This window comes from Balaenoptera acutorostrata, chromosome 2 (assembly GCF_949987535.1).
Source record: "Balaenoptera acutorostrata chromosome 2, mBalAcu1.1, whole genome shotgun sequence".
NCBI lineage: Eukaryota > Metazoa > Chordata > Mammalia > Artiodactyla > Balaenopteridae > Balaenoptera > Balaenoptera acutorostrata.
In genome coordinates, this window is record NC_080065.1 from 39102054 (window position 1) to 39126362 (window position 24309).

General features: G+C 42.6%; 1 protein-coding gene and 1 pseudogene across 6 annotated transcripts in view; one reads left to right on the plus strand and one right to left on the minus strand.

The window, feature by feature from the left end:
- ZNF131 (zinc finger protein 131) overlaps nt 1-24309 on the plus strand; it is a 32824-nt gene that overhangs the window by 4468 nt on the left and 4047 nt on the right. For 4 of the 6 annotated variants that reach the window (XM_057541466.1, XM_007195537.2, XM_007195539.2 and 1 more), the window contains 2 exons: nt 5143-5287; nt 16545-17230. In XM_057541466.1, the coding sequence (XP_057397449.1) occupies nt 5143-5287; nt 16545-17230 (831 nt within the window). Of the gene's footprint in view, nt 1-5142; nt 5288-16544; nt 17231-24309 lie in introns of those variants that run through there. The other 2 variants (XM_057541465.1, XM_028162203.2) reach the window with 2 other exon arrangements.
- LOC103004214 (actin-related protein 2/3 complex subunit 1A-like) lies at nt 22717-23918 on the minus strand (annotated as a pseudogene).

Genomic DNA, 24309 nt, shown 5'->3' on the forward strand with positions numbered 1-24309 from the left:
GTGCAAGGTCTCTTTGTTGTGTGTTTGGGCTTCTCTCTAGTTGTGGCGCGTGCACTCTGTAGCTTGCGGCACGTGGGCTTAGTTGCCCCGCAGCATGTGGGATCTTAGTTCCCCAACCAGGGATCGAACCCGCATCCCCTGCATTGGAAGGCGGATTCTTTACCACTGGACCACCAGGGAAGTCCCTGTCATGTGCATTTTGAATATTATGTTTTGACAGTCTGCGTGCTGTTAGAATCCTCTGGAGAATGCTTTTGGTTTTTGTTGTTGTTTTGATTTTGTTTTGTTTTAGCAGACAATCAACCTGATTAGGTTCAGACTGCCTTGTGTGGACTTTGGATCCAATTCCAATTTCGTTTTCAGAACCTTTGTGGTTCTATTCAGGTCCCAGGTGTGCCGACCTGGGTGGTAGTCCATGGTGTAATTCTCAAAGCCTTTGCTGTGCTGCCTCACGTCATTTTTGCACACGTGCAGCTGGGTGGTGAGCTCAAGACTGCATACACAGATTTAAAGGACCTTTCTCCAGCTCCCCCTCCTGATTTTCTCTGTACTTCAGCTCCCCTGAGCTCTCTTTCCTGGTCCTGTGGCTGGAAAACTAGGAGTTTAGCCTCCCTGTGCTGTTGTGCATTTTCTGCAGTGGAATCCATTTCCTGGATAATAACATGGTGAGAGAAGAAAATAACAAGAATTCTCTCCATGCTCTTCAGATAATAATCTCTTTCCTAGTTCTCAGCCAGAGAGAACTTTCTCTTAGAGTTGAGGTGCCTGCTTGGTGGCAACTAGCCATAGATGTGCAGCGCCAGAACTGGGGCTTGTCTTGAGGGAGGGCTGAGAGAGGAATAAAAACCAGCTATTTTTCCCACCCCCACACACTCTCCATCCCCTTTGCTGGTTCTCTAGCCGGAAAGAGTTTCTCTCGGAGTTTTTTCTGTCTGCACCTGCTACCCAGTTATGGGAGTTGGGCTGTCCTCAAGCTGGGTTATGTGGGAGGAAAAATATAAAACCAGGAAACTTACTGCTGTTCTTTGAGTTTTGATTTCTCTCCCCAGTCTTTTTGCTTCTGTTTTTTCTTCAGAGTCCTTGTATATTTGCTTTATGTATTCTTTTCAGGATTTTTAGTTGTAATCAATGGACAAGATAGGGTGGAGTATGCGTTCTTCATCCTAGCTAGAACTAGAACTCCCATCTGTAAGATAGGGACGGTTCTCATCTTTAGCCGCTCATTAGAAACACCAGGGGAGCTTTTACAAGTACTAATACCCAGGCTTTTTCTCCAGATCAGTTAAATCGGTCTTTGAGGGGTGAGATCCAAGCATCTGTATTTGAAAGTTCTCTAGGTCCTTGTTATTCAGGGTGTGGTCTGAGGATCAGTAATGCATGGGCATCACCTGTGAGCTTGTTAGAACTGTAGACTCTCAGGCTCCACCCTAGACCTACTGAATCAGAACAGAATCCTCAGATGATTCCTTTGTACAGCAAAGTTAGGGCAGCACTGCCCTGGTTCAAGTCCAGCTTGCAGCCAGTGTTGAGAACCACTGCCTTATAGGGTTTTGTAAAAGCAAATGTATGTAAAGAGAATTTAAATTGTAATATGCTCTATGAGTATAAACTGTCATTAGATGCAAGCTGAGCCAGCTCTCTCCCTGTTTTCTGGGTCCCTGGTGAAGTAAGTTACCTTTGATTAGGACTGCAGGTTCACCTTTGACTTAAGTCAAAATTGTTGTCCTCGAAGCCAGCTGCATCCCAGCTCAGCTTTGTGACTTGGATTCACACCATATAAAATCTTCAGCAGACATTCACTCCCTTGTTCAGAACACAACAGCCTTCTCCTAACCCGAGCCTCCAATTTTCCAAATCCATTCTTTACTTATCCTGAAACCACAGTTCCATAAGCACCTAGTTTCTCTCAAACAGCAACTCTACCATCGTGTCCAAAATCTTAGCCCCTAATATCAAGGACAAAACATCCAAGCACATATTCATACATCCTATTTGAGTAGGAGTTTTCCACCAGTTGAGGAATTCTGTAAGACTAGAGAAATTCCAGAATGCCCACCCCCCCTTTTGCCTCTTCCTAAGGGGAAAAATGACTCAGGTTAAGGTGTTTATATTAACATTTTTCTTAGATACTTAGAAAAATTGTATATTATGAAAGGAGTAAGGAATTGAGAAAATGGGCTGAAATTTGAAAGTTACCAAACTAGTCCTGATAGAGTATAAAATATTTTTGCAGCTGTACATCATCTATCAACGCTTCACTTACCTCGGCAGGTGTTATAAGTTTGGTTCCTGTTAGCTAATTAGGTCAGTGGCTTATTCCTAGGACCAGTGTTGGACTGGCCACATAAGAAGCACTTAGGGTGGGCTTCCCTGGTGGCTCAGCGGTTAAGAATCCGCCTGCCAATGCAGGGGACAAGGGATAGATCCCTGATCTGGGAAGATCCCCGATGCCGCGGAGCAACTAAGCCCGTGCGCTACAACTGCGGAGCCTGCGCTCTAGAGCCCACGAGCCACAACTACTGAGCCCGCACGCCTAGAGCCTGTGCTCTGCAACAAGAGAAGCCACCGCAGTGAGAAGCCCGTGCACTGCCACGGAGAGTAGCCCCCGCCCGCCGCAATTAGAGAAAGCCTGTGCGCAGCAATGAAGACCCAGCGCAGCCAAAAATAAAACAAATAAATAAATAAATTTATTTTAAAAAAGAAGCACTTAGGGTGCTTATAAAAAAACAGTTCCCTATCCCAGTTTTGATTCTGGAGATCAGGGACCCATGCTTAAGTCTACAGGTGATTCTGATTAACCAAGATTGGGAGCTAAATCCACAAGTTCTTGGAGGCCAGTTGCTTCTTGAAATTACTAATTTTTAGAATTTTCTAAGGTAATCCACTGTGTGTATTACATAATACTCCCATTGGGGTCTGGGGCAATATCCTATAACCAAATAATAATGCAATGTATTATTAATAAGCAGCATAGCTTATTAATGTTTAAGTGGGATAAAGATTATAAATAGCCTCATGTCAATTCAGATCAAATTTTGCTGCCAAATTTATGGGAAAACTTCTGGTTTTAAGAGATTTGGGGGACTTTGGAAATATGAGTAAAAGATTGCAGTCCTGTAGTGAATGAGACATGGGTATTCAAACTCTTCCAAGCAGGAATGTTTCCTACCATCATCCTATTTAAAAATCTTTATCATGGACTTTGGAGTCAGGCCATCTGGGTTTGATTCTAGTATTATCACTTAACAACTATGTGACTTTCACAAGTTACTTAACTTCTCTGTGCCTCAATTTCCTCATCCGTAAAATGGGGATTATAATAGTACTTCATAGGGTTGTCAGGAGGATTAAGTCAGTTGATTATTTGTAAAGTGTTTAGAGTCCTGCCTGATATGTATAGTAGGCATACATATGTGTGTTTGATTAAAAATCAAAATCTCATTCTGCTTCAGGAAAAATTTACACATTGTTTTTAGGAAAGATTTCTGTTGCACTTTTAAATGTTTGGTCAAAACACCTTAAAAAAAACCCAGCAAAATCTAAGTTGTCTGTTCCTCAGGCTACTCTCATATAATAAAGAACATGGTTAAAAGACAACCAGGAGAAAAAAGATTAGGGGACCCAATAAATTAGCCATTAATGAATCCAGTTATTTTTCGTTTGCTTATTTGGTAGCATGTAACTTGGTCATATTACATTATATTTTATGGTGCTTCTCAATATTCAGATTGTTTTCAGGCATTTTGAAGATGAGTTTTCTGAGGCTCAGAGGTTCTGACTTGCCCCAGATTGCACAGGTCATGGAGAGACTGAACTGAAACTTGAAAGTTGGCTTCCTGAACGATGTTTTTTCCTAACACAAATAGAAGATGGTGGATATTCCACCAGTATTCTTACTGTTGTCCTGAAGGCCACATTCAGGTGTATAAAGTGCATGGGAAGAACATAAAAATATTTTTTCTTTTCCTATTTTTTTTTTTCTTTTTTGGCCACCCGGAGCGGCTTGTGGGATCTTAGTTCCCCAACCAGGGATTGAACCAGCGCCCTTGGCAGTGAAAGCGTGGAGTCCTAACCACTGGACTGCCAGGAAGTTCCTGTTTTGTATTTGTAATTGTGCATATTGTGTGCAGCTTGGTCTTGGGCATTTCTTAGCATTAAAAAAATCTATAAAAACAAGTTTTCTCTTTGTTCCTGTCAGTAGCTTTTCATAGCCTTGCATTAGCAGGCTGAAACAATATTATATAGCATTGAAGAGCACAAAGAAGTATAGAGTATCATTTTGGGCCAAAATTTAAACAGAAACTTGCAAAGCAAGCTTGGAATTGTGGAAGCTTAATTCTGAAAGTGACTTTAGCCTTTATCCATTTATACCTATGTTGTGTGCCTGCATTTTAGGAAGCCTTGTGTTAGATACTGTGAGGTGGGTGTAGAGGCAAATTTCCGTAAAGCAGCTTACAGTCAAGAGTTGTCCATGAATTTCAACTATAAGACCAGGTACAGAGTTCAGCCTGAGGGAACTATTAAAGAGGTTCATTAAAGGTGTGGCATTAAAATTGGTCCTTCAAGGGTGGTAGGATTTGTCGAGGTAAGGTGATTAAGCATTCAGGATGGAGGGTGTTAAGGAAGGCAAGGAAATTCTTAGAAAGTGAAGGGTTTGTTTGAGGATCAGTATATAGTGTGGGTTTGATATAGTTTAAAATTTGGAAGGAAAAATAGTGGTAAGTAGAAAAATAATGTGAAGGACCTTGAAATAAAGGCAGAATGGTACTGAACTTTATTTGCTAAGCTTTTGAAAGCTATTGATGATTTTGGAGCTGAGTTGACACAGAGCTCCCTGGCAGGAAACATAGCATGTCTGATGTAATAGCCCATTCGTGTATTTGAGTGATAGATTTTACTGTTCTGTAAGAGCCTTAGGAAGTCTTTGGGAAAGATCTTAAAGTAGTTTGCTAGTTAGTGCTGAACTTGGCTACAAAATTATTATACTGTAAATGAGAATTCTGCCAGGAAATTATCTTCCAAAATGACAACTACTAATCATTTTCCAAACACTGGGCTTCTATTTTTTCTTTACTAAATGTTATAAGATTTGAATCAATGTGAATACATGTTAATGCATGTCTTTTTTTTTTTTTTTTACAGGTGTTAGTAAAATGGCCTTTCGTCATTTGATTGAGTTCACATATACAGCAAAATTAATGATACAAGGAGAAGAAGAAGCCAACGATGTATGGAAAGCAGCAGAGTTTCTACAAATGCTAGAAGCTATCAAAGCCCTGGAAGTCAGGTAATTACTTATTTCCTTAATGAGGAACAAATAGTTATATTCAGTCATGTTCACCCTGACTGTTAGTCAAGAATTTATTATGTCATGCCATAAGGAACTGATTTCCTTAGTGAGGCAGAGGTAGTTATATTCAGTCATGTTCACCCTGTTAGTCAAGAATGTATTGTATGTATCATGCTGTAAAGAACTGATGTTTTGAAATTAAGAATATGTATTTAAGGATCTATAAAGTTCTACTGGTTATGATTGTTCTTTCCCTCACGCTTGGTTTCTTGTCCTTATGTAAAAACTGTGCTAATTTTTTTTTTTTTTAATTATTTATTTATTTATTTATTATTGGCTGTGTTGGGTCTTCGTTGCTGTGCGAGGGCTTTCTCTAGTTGCGGCGAGCGGGGACCACTCTTCATCGCGGTGCGCGGGCCTCTCACTGTCGTGGAGCACAGGCTCCAGACGCGCAGGCTCAGTAGTTGTGGCTCACGGGCCCAGTTGCTCCGCGGCATGTGGAATCTTCCCAGACCAGGGCTCGAACCCGTGTCCCCTGCATTGGCAGGCGGATTCTCAACCACTGCGCCACCAGGGAAGCTCAAAACTGTGCTAATTTTAACTCAAGTAGCATCTTTTGTTTCTAATAAAATAAGGAGGACTAGGCATCTTTTTAAGAGTTCTCTGGGTTCCTATAAACTATTCTGTGGATTCAAGTTGTTAATTGTACCAAGACTTACTCTAAAAACAGTTTGGCTTACAAAGATTAATATGGTACTGTTTAAAAATAAGTGAGGAAATCGGTGAAGATATAAGAAATAGGCCAGGTGGAAGTGATAATCAGTGAAGTTAGAAATGTGATGGCCAAAATGCATGCTGTTTAAGTCTGTACAGTTGCTAGATGGGCTGAGTCTAGCTCTGAGTTCTGAAGTACCTAGCGCAAAGAAAAAGGGGAAAAAAACACCTCAGTTACATTATTTATAATAAGATGAGAACAAATCAATTGCTTAGGAGCCATTCTTGGTATTAAAATGCACAATTTCTCATAGGAAGTTATTAGGAAAACATTAAGTGATATAATGAATAAAGACCTCAACATCTTACATAATGAATAGTGGTATGGTAGTGTCTAAGAACAAGAGCTCTGGAGTCAGACTGCCTCGGTCTGCTATCAGCTGCTCAGTTTCCTTATCTGTCAAATGGGGATAAAAATGGTGCTTTCTACATAGGATTATTTGTGAGGGTTAAATGAATGAATGAATGTAAAGTGGTTAGCATGGAGTCTGGCACAGGGGTTGTTATTATCTCCTGGCTTTGTTTCTTGTGACCCTCAGTATAGGTCATTGGTATAACACTAATGTGCAATTTGGTAAAATCAGTTTCACATGGAACAGAATGATCTAGTCTGACTCACTGATGTGGTTCAGTCAAAAGATACAACTTAGAATAACTAAGAAATAATTGAACTGTAGTCATCCAAAAATACTGTTTCTCCTAATGAGCTTTTAATTAGTTTGGTGACAGTTCAAGATTAGACTTTTCTGACAAGAGCATGGTGTGTATATTTTCTCTGATGACTAGTGCCTGGCACATAGTAGGTGTGCAGTAAACATTTATGAATGGATGGATGTGTGCATGCCCATTAAAACCAAGCCAGTATTTTCCTGCAGAGAGAGCTAAGACATGGATAACAAAATAGAGGTGTGTTGAGGATATATACCTGATTAGGTCATACCTTCTCAATATGGAGGTAGACTAGGGGAATAAATATGCATGAGACACCATCATATTTGTGGTTAAATCCTGTATGAGAACGTTTTGAAAACATGTTCTGTGTGGTCCCTTTGCTGCTCACGGTAGCGAGTAGCATCTTACTACAGGGAAAGTCCTGAGTAACAGAACATTGGAATATATTCTGTGACAACAGCCCAGGTTGGATTTGGTAGGCATTTAATTGAGTTCATGTGTCTAGTCATTGGGTAAGAACAGCTGGGTACAGCTGTTTTACTAGGCCTATTTAGAACCTTTTAGAAGGTTTATTATTATAAGACTGGGATCCTTATAATAATTATTAACCGTCAGCGCTTTACAATATAAATATAGTAGCATGTTGAATTGTTTCATGAACCAGTTAGGCATGCAGTATACTCTGAAGAATTCTTCAGAAAGATAGCAGTATTACATATTGGCTGTTTATAATTGGCTGTGTATAATGTTATACAATTTAAGAATAAAAATTACATAATGTAGTTGTGTTTAAATCAACCGGTGAAGGCAACTCTCTATTGAGTAGACTATTGTATAACTTTTGCAGGTACGGAAGGTGAATAAGGCTCTTCTCACATTTGCAATATGCAAGTGTTTTTGGAATATAGTGTACACTTTTTGAATGGCACTGAAAAAAAATACTAGGACCTTATTTTGCTGAAATTGCATCATTGTTTATTTAAAACTGTAGGAGCAGGTTCCTGTTACTTGTTAGGAAGAAGCATTTGCCTTACAGATTTTTTCCTCCCCAGCCTTTTAAGATGTAATTTACATATAATACAATTCACCCATTTTAATGTAGAGTTTGAATTTTGTTAATTGTACACAGTGATGTAACTACCACCACATTCAAGACATAAAAACATTCCTATCACGCTAAGTTTTCTTATGACCCTGCAGTCGACCCTGATCCCCAGCCCCAGGCAACCAGTGATCTGATTTTTATCACTGTGGCTTTATCTTATTTAGAATGTCATATAAATGGATTCCTAAGGTGTGTAGTCTTTCGTCTTTGACTTTCTTCACTTAGCGTCATGTTTTAGAGGTTTGTCCATGTTGTTGTGGGTTCCTTTTTATTGCCGATTGTTATTCCATTGTATGGATATACCATCTGTTATGGACATTTAGGTTGTTTCCAGTTTTTGACTATTACAAATAAAGTGGCTACGAATGTTTGTGTGTAGGTCTTTGGACATACGGTTTTATTTCTCTCAGTAAATACCTAGTATTGGAATAGCTGGGTTGTATGGTAGATGTATTTAATTTTTTTTTAAGAAACTGCCAAACTGTTTTCCAAAGTGATACATTCCAACTTGCAGTGTATGAGAGTTGCAACTGCTCCACAGCCTTGCTGATACTTGGTATGATCATACTTTTTCATTTTAGCCAAGTTGGTAGGTATATAGTGGTTTTAATTTGCATTTCCCTAATGACTAATGATGTTGAGCATTTTTTCATGTGCTTTGTTGCCATCTGTTTATCTTTTTTGGTGAAGTATCTTTTGCCCATTTTTAAAATTGGGATATTATCAAGAACTGTGACAGGTGGAAGACTTTATCCTATTTGCAAGCTAATAAGTTGGCCTGCCACATTTTTATGGATGCTGGCAGAAAACATGAAACTCATGAGTCAGAAAGGACTTTATTTCTCTCACAGCATATGGAGCAGCATGAGTTTCATGTTTGTATCAACATGAAGCTCATGCTGCCCCCACCCCCCACCCCCGCCCTGCCCTGAGTCCAATGGGGAATGATGCAGTGTGTACCGTGCTCACAGTGATTTACATCACAGTTGAGGAACTCTGGGCTTTAGGAAACCCAAATCTTTTATAATGAGCTGTAAGCAAACCTGCCCAGCTTTTGCCCCAGAGGGGCTGTTATCTTTATTATTCTGGGTAATAAACGAACCTGCCCTCCACTCTGGTGGAAGACAGGCTCTATCTTCTAAGGCAATTCGCTGTACAGACAACCTTGAAAAGATAGAACAAAAGACTGCCAGTGCGTTTGTGTATAAGATATGCAGAAGCATGAGGGATCCATGGAGAGTTTTCTTCTACACTGTTTCAGCTTCTGGTGAATTTTCCCATGAGCACACTACTCCGTGACCACTCTGATTAATCTGACAAATAGGGGACTGAGACCTAATCCATTCAGTTTTTCTTACACTGGATTTAATTAAGACAACTATCAACAGCACTCCAAGTAGCAGGATGTGGCCACCCTGCAGTGCTAAGCTTAACCGTGCACCTACCCCCGCTGAGGTCCTACACTCAACCAACTGAACAAATCCCTAGAAAGCCAGGTGGCTTTCTCCTTTAGTTTGTGTATTGACTCTTCCACTTAGCCCTAAGCATTAATCTAAGTATCGCAAGATGTTTTAGCAATTGCACAGCCTGAGCATTGGCCCACAGGGAGGAAGTCTAGGGCAAGTCTAGCCTCCGTAATAACCCTGGCCAGGGATTTGAGGCTGACTTGAATACCTTCCAGAGCCCAAGTGGTGTCATTGATCACCTTGTCTTGAGTCGGGCACAAAGGTACCACCTTTTTATTTGGATGACTCCCATTGTAGGGAAAACTGCCCGTAGGGCTTGCATAAATAAGTCAGTTATTCCTCCAGGACGCTCCCCCAAGTAACCAAGGGTAGCCTCACTTTTCTTCTTTTGGCTGCCCAGGCGGCATGTGGGATCTTAGCTTCCCGACCAGGGATTGAACCCGTGCCCCCTGCATTGGAAGTGCGGAGTCTTAACCACTGGACTGCCGGAGAAGTCCAAAGGGTAGCCTCATTTTGGAGAGACCTCCATGGTCATCTGAGAAAGTGATCTACCAGTGGTGTTTCCCTAAACACTGGATGGTCCCTTCTTCCCACCTCAGAGTTGCAAGGCATATTTTTGGGAGGGAAGGAAGTTAGTACCTGGCTTCCACACAGGAAGTATAGTTGTCTGTGCCCCCAAAGGGGGACCTTCTTCAGTCAGGGGCACAGGTTGACATTGTCACCAACATGGTCTCCCTCTTTCCCAGCTCAGAATGATTGGGTCTCGGCCTTGTTTTTGGACTGAGTGTCTGAGGGCAGCCAGTTCAGTCTGTTCTGTTTATCCTGAGCACCTGGATGCCAGCTGAATGGCAGTCAGCCGCCTCACGAACTGAGCCTCAGCTTTGGGAATGGTAGTGGGCAAACGTCTCGTGTTTTGCATGGGGCATGCAGGACGCTTGGCCATCCCCTGCTGTTTGCAAAATACTTCTCGGTAAAGTTAAGGGAGATGGTGATCCAGTTGTCAGAGCCCTCTGGCGTGGGATGACAGATCCAGCAAGTTGCAACAGTTGGGGAGAGCTGCATGAGAGCCTCTTCCTACCTGAGGAAGGCTCTAAGAGCAGTTCTGAAGAACAAAGATATTTAATGTCCCTTCTTCCCCCATACCTCCTGGAGTCTAAGAGGTTCTCTCTCCAGGTTCCAGGGTGGTGGTTCTCCCTCCACCTCCACAAAATCAGTGTATCCCATTCTAGTAGCTGTAACTTAATCCCTTTTCCAGTCATCTCCTCCCCTTACCCAGACCTTTCATCTGGAATGGTCAGGGACAAGAATATTTTATAAAACTTAAGAGACCCGTTATGTCTCCCACTTTGGCTCACAAGGGCCAATCTGATTGTACTTGGCAAGCAGTATATTCAACCAAGTGGTCATTATTCTTAGGATCTAAGATGATGTCCATTCAATAAGAGAATCCAGATGGCTGAACTTGAACTAGGTTTGAATCTGCTAGGCCCACTTTTGACCAGGCTGTCACCTGGAAGTGGTACCAACCAGGCTGTCCCAGGGTTGCCATTAGGCAGAAGGAAAAAGATCGTGTCTGAGAATGGTCGGGACAGATCCTGAACTTCCATTTAGGTTTATGTAGCTTCCCACCCCATTAGGCTTGATCATTACCCAGGAGGCAGCTAAAAACAGATGATCCTTTTCTGGGGAGAGCTGAGTTTGATGACCAAACTGCCTTAATAGGACTTTTGGACAAGGAGGAAGTGAGGGAAGTAGAGTCTGAAATCTTTTTGAGTCAGTAATTGAGGAAACTATTGCAATTCTCTACAATATCAATATCTGTGGATGGCAGGGAGCTTGGAAGTTTTAACAATACCTTGACTAACAGCCAATTAAATAGCTTTTGGTGCATCATTATCAGACTGCAGATGGTCCAGAAAGCTAAACATATCACACAGCTTAGTTTCAAGAGCCATATGGTGTGGCCAGAACCAACTGCTCAGACTGGAACAGCAACAGTGTAACCTGAAAAAGTGTCAGTAGTTGTGAGGCATCAGGGATAGCCCTGAGATGGGGTGAAAGGTCTAGTGTAGTCAGTCTGCCAGGAACAGTTGGACACAGTGCCCTGTATGATTTGGCCTCATTCACCGTGAGACAAACAGGCCACCTTTGGCAGGTGTCACAAGTCTGACATGCGGTAGCAACTTCTCCATCAGAAGCATAGGGTCTTTGACTTTCTGCTCAGTCTCTGATGGTGGATGTGTCACCATGTTCAGAATAATGTTGGGCCTAGGTGGCAGTGATGGAAGTCTGGGCAGTGTAGGTTGATAAGCAACTTGATTCCAGTTGGTATCAGAGAACAGGCTTTTACCATGAGCGTCTGATCAGTTATCCAGAGAGTTGAATCAATAGCTGCTCTTCATTTCCACAGTTGTGGAAAGATGGGTGTCTAATCTGCCAAGACTTCCAGGTCTCCCAGACAGCTTGGCCATTTGCAACAGCCCAAGAGTCAGTAAGAATACAACAAGGCTCATAGTGGAGAGTGTCGTCCAGAGCGACGAAGACAGCCTTGAGTTCTGCCTTCTGAGCAGAGCAGCCATGTCCACTTTTGGTTTCGCAGAGTTGGTGCTGAGGCTGAGCATCTGCAGCAGCCCAGTGAATACCAGCCTTCTGCTTAGCCAAACGATTAGTGAATCAAAGACCCCATCGATCTAGTGGCTTTCTCTGGGCAGCAGCGTGGGGGAGCTACCACTTTCTCATGTAAAGCCGAGAGACCAACTGCTTTCTTGACTGTCACTATTTCTTTATGACCAGTGAGACTTGTTGGGCACATCTTACCTTGCTAGTCATGAAGTCTTAGTTACCACACTCCCAAACGGCGGTATCAGGCTAGAGAGTCTCAAAGTTTCCATGGATCAGGCATCACTTAACAAGAGTCCAGTAGCAAGCTAATCCTTTCTTGTCAAAGGGAGTGTACCTTGTAGCCATGTCAGGGAATTGGCAAGTCTAAAATCCAGGTAATACCTTGGGGTGCAGATGATCTCCCTTTGCCAGAAGCTCTGATCTGCAAAAAGCGTCAGTCTCAGAGACTTACAGCTCAAAGAGGTCGTTAGGGTTTTGGGGCCCTAAGGTAGAGATTGTGCCACAGCTTGATGGAAACTTCCAATGCAGCCTGTTGGTTGGAGCCCCACTTAAAAGACGCTGTTTTGCAGATTGACTGATATAACGAAGAAAGGAGAATGTGCAGGTGAGGCACATACTGTCTCTGGTACCTAAAAAGTCCAATAAGATGCTGGGCTTCATTTTTTTTTTTTTTTTTTTTTTTTTGGCTGTGTTGGGTCTTCGTTTCTATGCGAGGGCTTTCTCCAGTTGCGGCAAGCAGGGGCCACTCTTCATCGCGGTGCGCGGGCCTCTCACCATTGTGGCCTCTCTTGTTGCGGAGCACAGGCTCCAGATGCGCAGGCTCAGTAGTTGTGGCTCACGGGCCCAGTTGCTCCATGGCATGTGAGATCCTCCCAGACCAGGGCTCGACCCCGTGTCCCCTGCATTAGCAGGCAGACTCTCAACCACTGCGCCACCAGGGAAGCCCCTGGGCTTCATTTTTGGTGGGAAGAGGGAGGAGGTGAAAAAACAGTTTTTCTTTTACTGCTGCAGGGGATTGAGTGTTGTGAATCTGCCTGTCTAGTCCCAAGAAACTTTACCTGGTGAGCAGTCCTCTGAATTTTGTTGGGATTTGTCAGCAACCTCTGCTGGTAGAGGTGTCATAACACTACGGTCAGGGCCTTTGAGACTGAGACTTCTGGCTTGCCAGTCAGTAGGATATCAACAGTATAGTACAAATTTTAGATATCAAAAGATAAGACACTTGTGCTAAATCCTGACCCAGCTACTGGTGGCTAACGTTAGGGGAGTTTGTTCCAGTAGCTCTTCTCTACGTGTGGCTCTTCTCAATTGGGATGTTCCATCTCTGGTACTTACGGGATGAGAAGTGGTAAATGCACATGCCATATCAGTCCCTGCTGTGCATTCAGATGTCAAAGCAACAACGGTATGTAGAATCAGGCCGACCCACAGGGTCAGGACAGCCTCCCTTTCCTGCTGTGAACCTTGCCCAAGCCCCATCAGTTGAATGTAAGCGCCTCGTCTCTGTGGAACCAGGTGGGATGGTGAGTTGGACACCTGCTGGATAAAACAGAGCCATGGAAGTTTGAGTCTCTCCCATTCTTGAGTTTTCCTCAGCATACTTGGATGCATATATGGTGTCCTCACTGTTTACCCTTGGGAACAAGGAGACCTTGGCTCCAATCCTAATTATCTTTCTCCAAGCTGGTGAGGTCAAGTTAGAGGCAAAGGGAAGGTAGAAGGGGGGGAAGTGGTGTGGAGGGAGAAAGTGATTCTCTGCCAGTGAGCAAGGCACATTTTGGTTTCAAGCAGCACTGGAGCTGCATGTGGCTCAGCCAAACAAACCTCCAGTGTTTTCAGCCCACTCAAAGCCCTCTATCAGGCAGCAGAGTCATCACTGCTGACACTCTCAGTGTCAGTTTGGGGGACTCCTTGATTCAGTAGCCCCATCCACATTGATTTCTAGTTGGGGCCATGTGCTTTATGCCTTTTAGCTGACTCAGACTTGACTTCTGCAGTGGTGGCTTTTTTTTAAAGAGTGTAGCTTAATCTTGGACATTTGCTGCCCCACTGTCATGATAACGTCTCTTACACTTTTTCCTGGTCTAACATAAAAGGGGGCTTTTCAGCAGGCCTGACCAAAGAATTTTATATTGCTTTGGATCCTTTTTTCATTCCCCAGTGACTCATCTTCATCAGCATTATAAACCCAGTTGGGCAGGAAGACTCTTACTAGTCAATGCCTCATCGTAGGAATTTGCTTCAGAGAAGTCTTTTCAAGAGCATCCAAAGCACCCTTATGGCAGCCAGGACCCACTGCAAAAAAACTCAAACCTTTTACAGTCATCTCCAAATAGATCTGAGGTGGACTTGACAAACTGCAGGAGGAGCTGAGCCCTGAGATGGCCCAGGTGTTGCAATTCTTCCTTTCTCTACAAGCATTATGTTGCCCCCTCATCTCCCATGTGGACCAGCCAAAGTTCTAATGACTCAACTGGTTTCTGCTTGTAGCAGTTGTGAATTTCCCTCCTGGCACACTTGGTTTAGGTACATGTGACAGTAAGTTGTCTATAAAGGGGCAGAACCTTCTGTCTCCACCCTCCTACTCCCTTTGAACCTTAGTGTTAATTGTTACTGTGGGCAGACTTCAGGCTGACCACCCAATTGGCAGGGAAGTCCTCCCCTGCCTCCCCCACCCCTAGCAAGTTTGCAGCAACTGGGACACCATTCCAGCAGCTGTCCGTAAACTTACTGACCAGTACTCATCCTGTAACCACCTTCTCAGTTTTTCCTCATTAATGGGTGTTTTCGTTTCCTGGGGCTACCATAACAAAGTACCATGAATTGCATGTCTTAAAACAGCACGAATGTATTCTCTCACAGTTTTCGAGGCTAGAAGTCCTAAATCAAAGTGTTGGTAGGGCCGTGTTCCCTCAAAAACCTCTAGGGGAGAATCCTTCCTTGCCCTTTCTAGTTTCTGGTAGCCCCAGGTGTTCCTTGGCTTGTGGCAGCATACCTCCAATCTCTACCTGTATCTTCACATTGCCGTCTTCCTTCAGTGTTTTCATATGGCCTTCTCTTCTTTGGGTCCACATGTCCCTCCTCTTGTAAAGACTTAGTTCGAGTAGGGCCTGCTCTAATGACCTCATCTTAACTTAATTGCATCTACGAAGACAATTCTAAATAAGGTCACATTCACAGGTATCAGGGGTCAGGACTTCATCATATCTTTTAGGGGGCACACAGTTGAACTCAGAGCAATAGGCAAATAAGTAGAGGACCATTTATTGCCCAGTTGACCATACAATTTGGTAAACAGGTTTACTGCCAGCTCTAGTAGACTTCCTCAGATTCCATTTGCTCTGTGAGGTCTCATCCTTCCTGTTCCAGAAAGCCTTGTCTTTTTCAGCATCCTGTTCTTGGTTGCCAAACTTTGGCAAGATCTGTGAGGGATCTGAGTTTTTATCCTACTTGCAAGCCAAGAAATTATCCTGCCATGGTTTCATGGATGCTGATAGAAGATAACGGGACTCGTAGGTCAGAAAGAAGGACTTTATTATTCTCTGCACAGCAGGCAGCATGAGTTTTCTATGTGTGCCACTTTTCCCTTCCTCAAGTCCCACAGGGGTAACATAGAGTGGCCCAGGTGAATGCTCTGCATGTGGTCGTTTTTCATCACAGCTGAAGGATCTCCAGCTTAGGAAACCAAAATCTTTTAGAATGGGCTGCAAACAAACCTGCCTGACCTTTCTCCCACAGTGGGGGACATTATTATATTGGACAGTAAGTAAAGGTGTCTTCTTCTCCAGAGGGAGCCACTCTATCTTCCCAAGCTGTTGGCTCTTCAGCAGACATCCTTGAAAACTAGTCCAGAACCAAAGCTGTCAATTCACAAGATATGCAGAAACACAAGGGACTCATGGGGAATTGTCTCCCAGCAGTGGTCTTAAGCCGTTGAGTTTATTGAATTGTACGAATTCTTTTTGTATTCTCTCTATATAAAGACCTTTGACAGATATATGTTTGCAAATATTTTCTCCTGGTCTATGGCTTGCCTTTCTGTTAACTGTGAATTTCAAAGGACCAAGTTTTTAATTTTGATGAAATCCATTTTATCAGCGTTTGCTGAAAGTCTCTGCTTTCTGTGTGCTATTTAAGAAATCTTTCAATGTTGCAAAGATTTTTATCCTGTTTTCTTCTAGAAGTGTAATAGTTTTAGTTCTTACATTTAAGTCTATGATCCATTTTTAATTTTTTTGTGTATAGTATGAGAGAAAGGGTCAAGGTTTATTTTTCCCATATAGATACCAGTTGTTCCAACACCACTGTTTTATATTTTCTCCATTAAATTACTTTGGAACCTTTTTTCACAAGTCAGTTGACTATATATGTGTAGATCTATTTCTGGACTTTATTCTCTTCCATTAATCTCCATGTGTATCCTTTCACCAATATCACATTGTCTTAATTTTATAGCTTTATAGTAAGTCTTGAAATCAGGTAGTATAAGTCTTACAGTCTTGTTTTCTGCCTTTCCATACAAATTTTATTATCAGCTTATCAAGTCTTCCAAAAAGCCTGGTAGGATTTTGATTGATCTTATAGATTTTTTTAATCCATACATTGTGTATTTCAGGAACAAAGAAAACTCAGCTCCACTAGAGGAAACTACCACAGGAAAAAGTGAAGCAAAAAAAAGAAAGATTGCAGAAACTTCAAATGTTATCACTGAGTCATTGCCATCTGCAGAATCTGAACCTGTTGAAATCGAGGTGGAGATTGCTGAAGGCACAATCGAAGTGGAAGATGAAGGCATTGAATCATTAGAGGATGTGGCGGCTGCCAGGCAGTCCATAAAATATATTCAGAGCACAGGTTCCTCTGATGATTCCGCTCTGGCGTTATTGGCAGATATCACCAGCAAGTACCGTCAAGGTGATAGAAAAGGGCAGATTAAAGATGAAGATGGCTGTGCCTCTGACCCCACAAGCAAACAGGTAGAAGGTATTGAAATTGTGGAACTTCAGCTGTCACATGTGAAGGACTTGTTCCATTGTGAGAAATGTAACCGTTCATTTAAATTGTTTTACCATTTTAAGGAACACATGAAATCACACTCCACTGAGAGTTTCAAGTGTGAAATATGCAATAAAAGGTATCTTCGGGAGAGCGCATGGAAACAGCACCTCAATTGTTACCACCTTGAAGAAGGTGGAGTCAGTAAGAAGCAAAGAACTGGGAAAAAAATTCACATATGTCAGTACTGTGAGAAACAGTTTGACCACTTTGGACATTTTAAAGAGCATCTTCGAAAGCATACAGGTAATTAGCAAATACTTTATGTTAAAAGTATAGATTTTCCACATTCACTTGAAGCTAAGTGTCTAAATCCTTTTTTTTTTTTTTTTTTTTTTAATTAGCACCACAGGAACCACTTCCTGTGTTCCCTAATGTGCCGGCTGAACACACAGTGTTTTTATAATATTAGCTGAAATATTTATGCTTTCAAAGCAAAATCAGTACTAACTTTGAAAGTAATTTTCATTCTTATATCTTGCCAATTTTTATATTTTTTTAGAAAATACATAAAATGGTTTGTGATTTTTTTTTTTAAATTTTTTAAAAAATTATTTATTTATTTATTTATTTATGGCTGTGTTGGGTCTTCGTTTCTGTGCGAGGGCTTTCTCTAGTTGCGGCAAGCGGGGGCCACTCTTCATCGCGGTGCGCGGGCCTCTCACTATCGCGGCCTCTCTTGTTGCGAAGCACAGGCTCCAGACGCGCAGGCTCAGCAATTGTGGGTCACGGGCCTAATCGCTACGCGGCATGTGGGATCTTCCCAGACCAGGGCTCGAACCCGTGTCCCCTGCATTGGCAGGCAGATTCTCAACCACTGCGCCACCAGGGAAGCCCGGTTTGTGATTCTTTATTAAGGGTTATAGATTATGAGATTTTAACTACAGTGAAACTTCACTGTTACTGTTTTTGCTTTCCCTGCCTTATGTTAACACATTACATAGATGGGTACATTTGCAAACAATCCCAAATATGTTTATACCTTTGCATACATTTGGTTATCTGTTTTGACCTGGCAGATAGGAAGGCAGTATTTGTCCATCTCCTTCATCTCTCCAAGGGCAAACATGTCAGGACTGGTGCACAGCCAGGGAGATGAAAAGGGTAAGGTCTCTGTACTCTCCTAAGAGCCATCCCAGACATGAGGGAGATGTCCAGGGAGTCTGCCTTAGAACCTCTGGCCCTTATAGTTCTGCATCCATCCCTGAGCCTATTTTTCTTCCTGTCAGATTCCCTGTCCTTGGTCCCACGCTCCAAGCTTTCTCTGCTAGGTCTTCTGTGCCATACACAGGAGTTACCAGCACGAATGACTTGGAATCTTGGGGAGTCCCTGAACCCACTGTGACAAAGGGGTGGGGAAAACAGTTGCTGCAGAGTGCTACGTGTCAGACTTCTGGACACTTGTTCCCAAGTTCTTACTATGTGAGATGGTTAAGGCTGTTGAGACTATTAATACAGTGAATACAATATAGTTATCCCACACTATTCAGAATCTTTCTCTTTGATGCTAGAGTTTGGAGAACTTTGGATGAAATTTTTTCGAAGATCCCTTGCTGTCCAGAGTTGCGTGCTACATACCACTTGAAACTGAGAAAACAGATAGATTCAAATAGTGTGGTATCCCTCACTATTCAGACCCTTGGTAGTAATACTCAGGAACTGGATAAATAAGTGAGCAGCAAGGGAATCTCCTAATTTACTTAAAGGCTCACTATGAATTTAGAAGGCTTTAAAGTAACTAATTTGGGGTAACTAATAGTCATTCATGAAATCTTTGGGGGAAATGCTTTCTGGTTTTACAAACATTATATGTAAAGACCTGTTGTATATTTGGAAACTGCCTAAAGGTATAGTTTTTGGTCCTTAAAAAACAAATAAGCACCTATGTTAATGGTCTTCTGATGAACGTGTTTGTGGTAACTGTGGATTAGTTTTGCAAAAGCATTGGTGTATGTGCAGCACAACTTAGTAAATAAATGTTACTTGGTAACTAGCACACTTTGATAGGAGTTTCCAGTACCCCAACAGATAATCACTTTTATATTATTTCCTATCAGTGTGAAAGTAGAAACAGTTGTCTATTTTACCCAAAACGTTACCTAGTGACTTACCTGTTTGAAAATAGGACAACACAGACAATTTTGGAAGTTTTTAAATATGCTTTCCAAGTCCTGCACATTGTATTTTGGATTGAACAGAAAAGTATAGAGCTAAATCACATTATGTTTTTTAAAAAATTTATTTATTTTATCTATTTTTGGCTGCGTTGGGTCTTCGTTGCTGCACACGGGCTTTCTCTAGTTGCAGCGAGCAGGTGCTACTCTTCGTTGCGGTGCGCGGGCTTCTCGTTGCGGTGGCTTCTCTTGTTGCAGAGCAGGGGCTCTAGGTGCACGGGCTTCAGTGGTTGTGGCACGTGGGCTCAGTAGTTGTGGCTTACAGGCTCTAGAGTGCAGGCTCAGTAGTTGTGGCGCACGGGCTTAGTTGCTCCGCGGCATGTGGCATCTTCCTGGACCAGGGCTTGAACCCGTGTCCCCTGCATTGGCAGGCGGATTCTTAACCACTGCGCCACCAGGGAAGCCCCACATTATGTTTTATGTCTGTGTTTCCCTTCAAAATGATGTGAGATAACTTAAGTACCTTAGTTAAATAGTTGTTACAAATTACAGAACCAGATGCCCTTTGAAGGAACAGTTTAGTATGTAAAGCAAACTGAACTTTTATTGTCTTTTTTAACCTCAATCAATTATTGTACTAGTAATTAGTGACAAGACAGTAGCATATGTGATCAGTGATTTATTAAATTCAAGAGGAACATAAGTAAACAGTTTTTAATTGTGTTTGTGTTAATAAAGGGTGGATCATTTTTCACTTATAACAAACTAAGTGTAAAGATAAATGGTCCTGTTTCCTACTCTCAACATATACATAATACAGCCCTCTCAATTTCATATTTTGCATACTTTCATTAGTTTAGTGCTTTGGTTTCTTGTATGTTCTTAAAGCATGCACAGTAATCCACGCTTGATTTGCAAAATTTTGGCTGTTACTTGTCCTGAATTACCTTGTTTCCATTTGGAAAATAGTGATGATAATGCCAGCCTGCTAGGTCATGGAGATAAATTTTAGAGTCCCTGCCTTCAAGGAGTTCACAGTTACGTTAGGGGAGACAAACATGCACAATCAGCGAAGTGCTAATAGAGGTAAGCACAGAGTCTTATGGGAATGCCTGCTTGTGCTGTTTATGATGAAAGAGACAAGGATGGCTTCCTAGAGGGTTTACCGTATGACTCCCAAAGGAAAAGGAGTTAGCCAGGAGATGAGCATTCCAGACAAAAGAAATTAAGTGTACACAGACATAGAGGAGAGTTAAGTCACTCATTTGGAGTACTTGCTAGCAGGTTGTTACGACTGGAGGATTGGGTCCGAATGCCAGGAGATGCAGCTAAAGAGTTTGGAGGGCTGACCATGTGGCGTGCACTTAGGCATCATGGACCATCTCCCAGTGGTTCAAGGACAAGAGAGAGAAAGTGATGGGAGATGAGGCTAAGATCATGTAGTTATTTTCATTTAAGTGCTCTAAATGAGTTTGGATTTTTATCTTGAAAGACTCTGGGTCACTTTAAAGAAATTTAAGCCAGGGAGTTTTCTGATTAAATTTATGCTTTAGAGAGAGAGAACTGGCAGGATAGATTGGAGTGGGTGAAGCCTACTGAGTCTAAGTCGAAGGCTGTTGGAGTAATCTAAACAAGGATGGGGGATTGAATAAAGGCAATAATAGTGAAAAAGGGTTGGAGATATAACATTAAGTAGGCAGAATCAAGAGGGTTTGGTGATTGGTGAGATGTAGGGGCAAAAGAGAAGGCGACTCCCAGCTTTCTGATTCGGGTGGCTACATGATTGGAAGTTTATTAATTTAGAAAGAAAAATATAGAAGGGTAAGATTTGTGGGTGGGGGGAGAGAGCAGATATATTGACAGATATGCCTGTGGGACACCACATGTGAAAGAATCCAGAGATGACCTGTAACCATGTTTTCAAATAATTGTTCCCTAGTTGCCCAGAGAGGTAGTGTGGAATTGTAGAAAAAAATCTGGGTCCGGAAACCATAATTAGATTCAGGCTCCAGTTTTTTTTGGGTTTTTTTTTGGCCACACTGCGCAGCTCGCGGGATCTTAGTTCCCTGACCAGGAATTGAACCCTGGCCCTGGCAGTGAAATTGCCGAGTCCTAACCACAGGACCGCCAGGGAATTCCCAGGCTCCAGTTCTGATATTTTGTCAGCTTGATGAACTTTATCTTTGGGCCTCTTTCCTTGTCTGTGTAAATAAGAATAATGACTCCTACTTTACAGGGTTGTGGCAAATAATAGAAAATGATAAAAGCACTTGGAAGACTGTGCTTTCTACACATCTAAAGTATAATTAATCTCTTACAATTCCTAGATTTTATTGGGCTTATTAAACTAATGTTTTAAATAGCAGAAGCTCAAATGATGTGCACTGAAAAGTGAATCTCTTTCCTACTTAAATAGATCTCCCCAGAAGCAGTTACTGACATCGTTTTCTTATTTATCCTTCCAGATATATTCTTTGCATTTTCAAGTAACCATAAACAGACACACACAGAACTTTTGAAACAAACAAACAGGAGCATGCAATACAACGTTACGCCATTTAATTTATCTTGAACTCTTTTTAATGTGTGAAACATTCATGAATCTACTTAATTTTTTTCACTGTGGCTGCATGGTATTTCAGTGTATGGGTATGCCATGATTTACTTAACCACTCCTGTTGATACACTTTTAGGTTGTTGCTAGTCTTTTACACACTGTGCTGCAATAAACACACCTGTACATAATCTTTGTGTACATGTTCAAGTAACTTAATTTTTGACAGCAGAATTGCCAAGTCACAGAATATGTGCATTTTAAATCTTGGCGAATATTATCAAATTGCCCTTTAAAGAGGTTATGACAATTTTTATCTGTAGGCTTCATTTATAGTGAAAAATTATACACTATTAAAACAAAACTATTCTAGTTAGCAGTATCGCCCAACATTTGGGGAGTTGTAAAGGAGTTTCTATACCAACAATAATTCTAGGTGATTAGGTCTTCTCTCTCAAATTAATTTTTTCATCTCATGAAAATTATATAAAAAATAAGTTATAATTGTTTTGTCAGGGATAAAATACAGCTCAGAGTTACTTGACTGTGTCTGTTGCACGTGAGTATGAGGGTCATGTCTAGGACCTGATCGTCACTGAGGCTCCACCTCTGAAATCTTAGTCCTGTTCTCTACAAGCGTCATCCTGTCTCTTGAATTCTCACTGCTTTCCTTCCTTTGACTGTGGGAGTCTACCTCATTTAGCCTTCCTGTCTTTCCATACCCCTTTCCACCTAGTTTATTGCCCCGTTTCTGACGTTACCTTGTTCTCATTGTATATATCTTGAGTCACTTTTTCTTGTACTCTAAGCATATTCCCTTTGGCTTTTTTTTTTTTTCCCCACATTCAGTATTTTTATTTAATTTTTTAGCGGACAATTTACATAGCCCCCCCACCCCTTCCTTTAAGTTAGTGTGACAATTTTCCATAATAAACTACTTAAAGAGAAGCTTTGGTCAAGAATGGAATGAAATAGCAAAACAACAAAAAAAACAAACCCCAAATCACTGCTGCTTTTAAAAAACCAACACTTTCACCAGTTATCCTCAAACAAAACACACAAGGTTTGCGCCACATGTGTCTTCAGTGTTTGCTGGTGGCCGGCTCTCCTGCCCATCATGCAAATGGCGCAGCTGCCCGGCGCAGCCTGTCCGTCCTCATGCTGGATCTGGGAGGCTCGCTCAGCTTCACATTATCCGAAGGCCCTGGATAGAAGACTCTAAGGTCTTGAAATCCCAAATGGTCATGGCTCCATCGATGCCAGTAGTGCAAAATCTGTGACAATCTTGCTTGTCCACCTCATAAATAGACACTTGAGTGATGCTGTTCTGGTGCAGCGTCTCCAGGGCCGTGTTGCGGTCCCCGGTCGTGGCCCGCTTGTCCATGTTGCGGAAGCGCTCCATGGCCGACGTGTTGCGCTGGATGCTCTGTTTTGGGATGTCTAGCTTGGAGACGAAGGTCAAGCAGCCGCGGTCGTCGCAGCTAAAGAGCATGGGGCAGCAGTCACGGCCAGCGGCCACGACGCTGTTGTCCAAGACGAAGCGCGCACTCAGGAGGGGCAGGAACTCTGTCTTCAGAGTTGAGACCTGCACACTTTTTGAGGCATCGGCAACGGACACGGTGCTGTCGTGGCTGACCCCAGGCCAGGCGGCTCCCGCTGGCGGAGAAGCTGACCCCGTGCACCCAGCCGCCACTGCCACTGCCACCGCCACCAAACTCTGACATCAGCTGACCAAAAGGCATCTTGCTGCCCCAGGGTGTACTGGCTGGCTTCTCATCCACTTCTTTAATGTAGGCAGAAAACACTCTGCATTTGAAATCACAGGATCCTGCTGCCAGCAAGACATTGTTGGGATGCCAATCCAAGCTGAGGACCGTGGAGCGAATGGGTTTTTTAATGTGCTTGCTTACCCACCAGTCATTTTCGGACTCGAAGTAACAAACAGAAATGAGTCGTGCTCCGCTGCCCACAGCAAATTTGTTCTCTAGTGGGGACCACTTGACAGAAGTGGCTGCATGGTTAATTCTCAGGATCACCAGGGTCGGCTTCCAGACACCATCTTTCTGACTCCACACGTAGGCATTGCGGTCAGCCCCACAAGTGACGACGCGGTCACTCTTGGGAGCCCAGTCGATACCTGTGATGTGTCCGTTGTGCTCCTTGAGTTCATGAGCTTTCACCCACTGGCTCCCGTTCTTCTCATAGATGTGGACTTCGTGGTTATTGGGGCTAAGGGCAATCTGGGTACGATCCCTGTTCCAGGCATGATAGGTGACTGGCTCTAGTAAAAACTGATGCAGGGACATTATTCTTAGTGTCTTCAAAGGACACTAAAGAAAGCTGGGGGTTGGGGCCGTCCAAACGGGCTCAGAGCGTTGAATTTGCGGACTCTGGTCAGTCGATGCGAACAGGCTCCGGCGGGTGCGGGCGGAGGACCGAGGGAGGCCCTGCTCCCTTTGGCTTTTGAACCCTACATCCTGGAATTAATTATTGCAGTCATTTACTTCTGCTCCCTGCTGAGCACTGCTGGAAAAAATTCTTATCAGACCTTAAGTTAGGCCTTTTGGTGTCTGATAATTTATATCTTTCCTTTCCTAATTGGCATTCTAGACCTTCAGTGCAGCGCTCAAGACCTCTGCCCACACCCCACCCCAGCA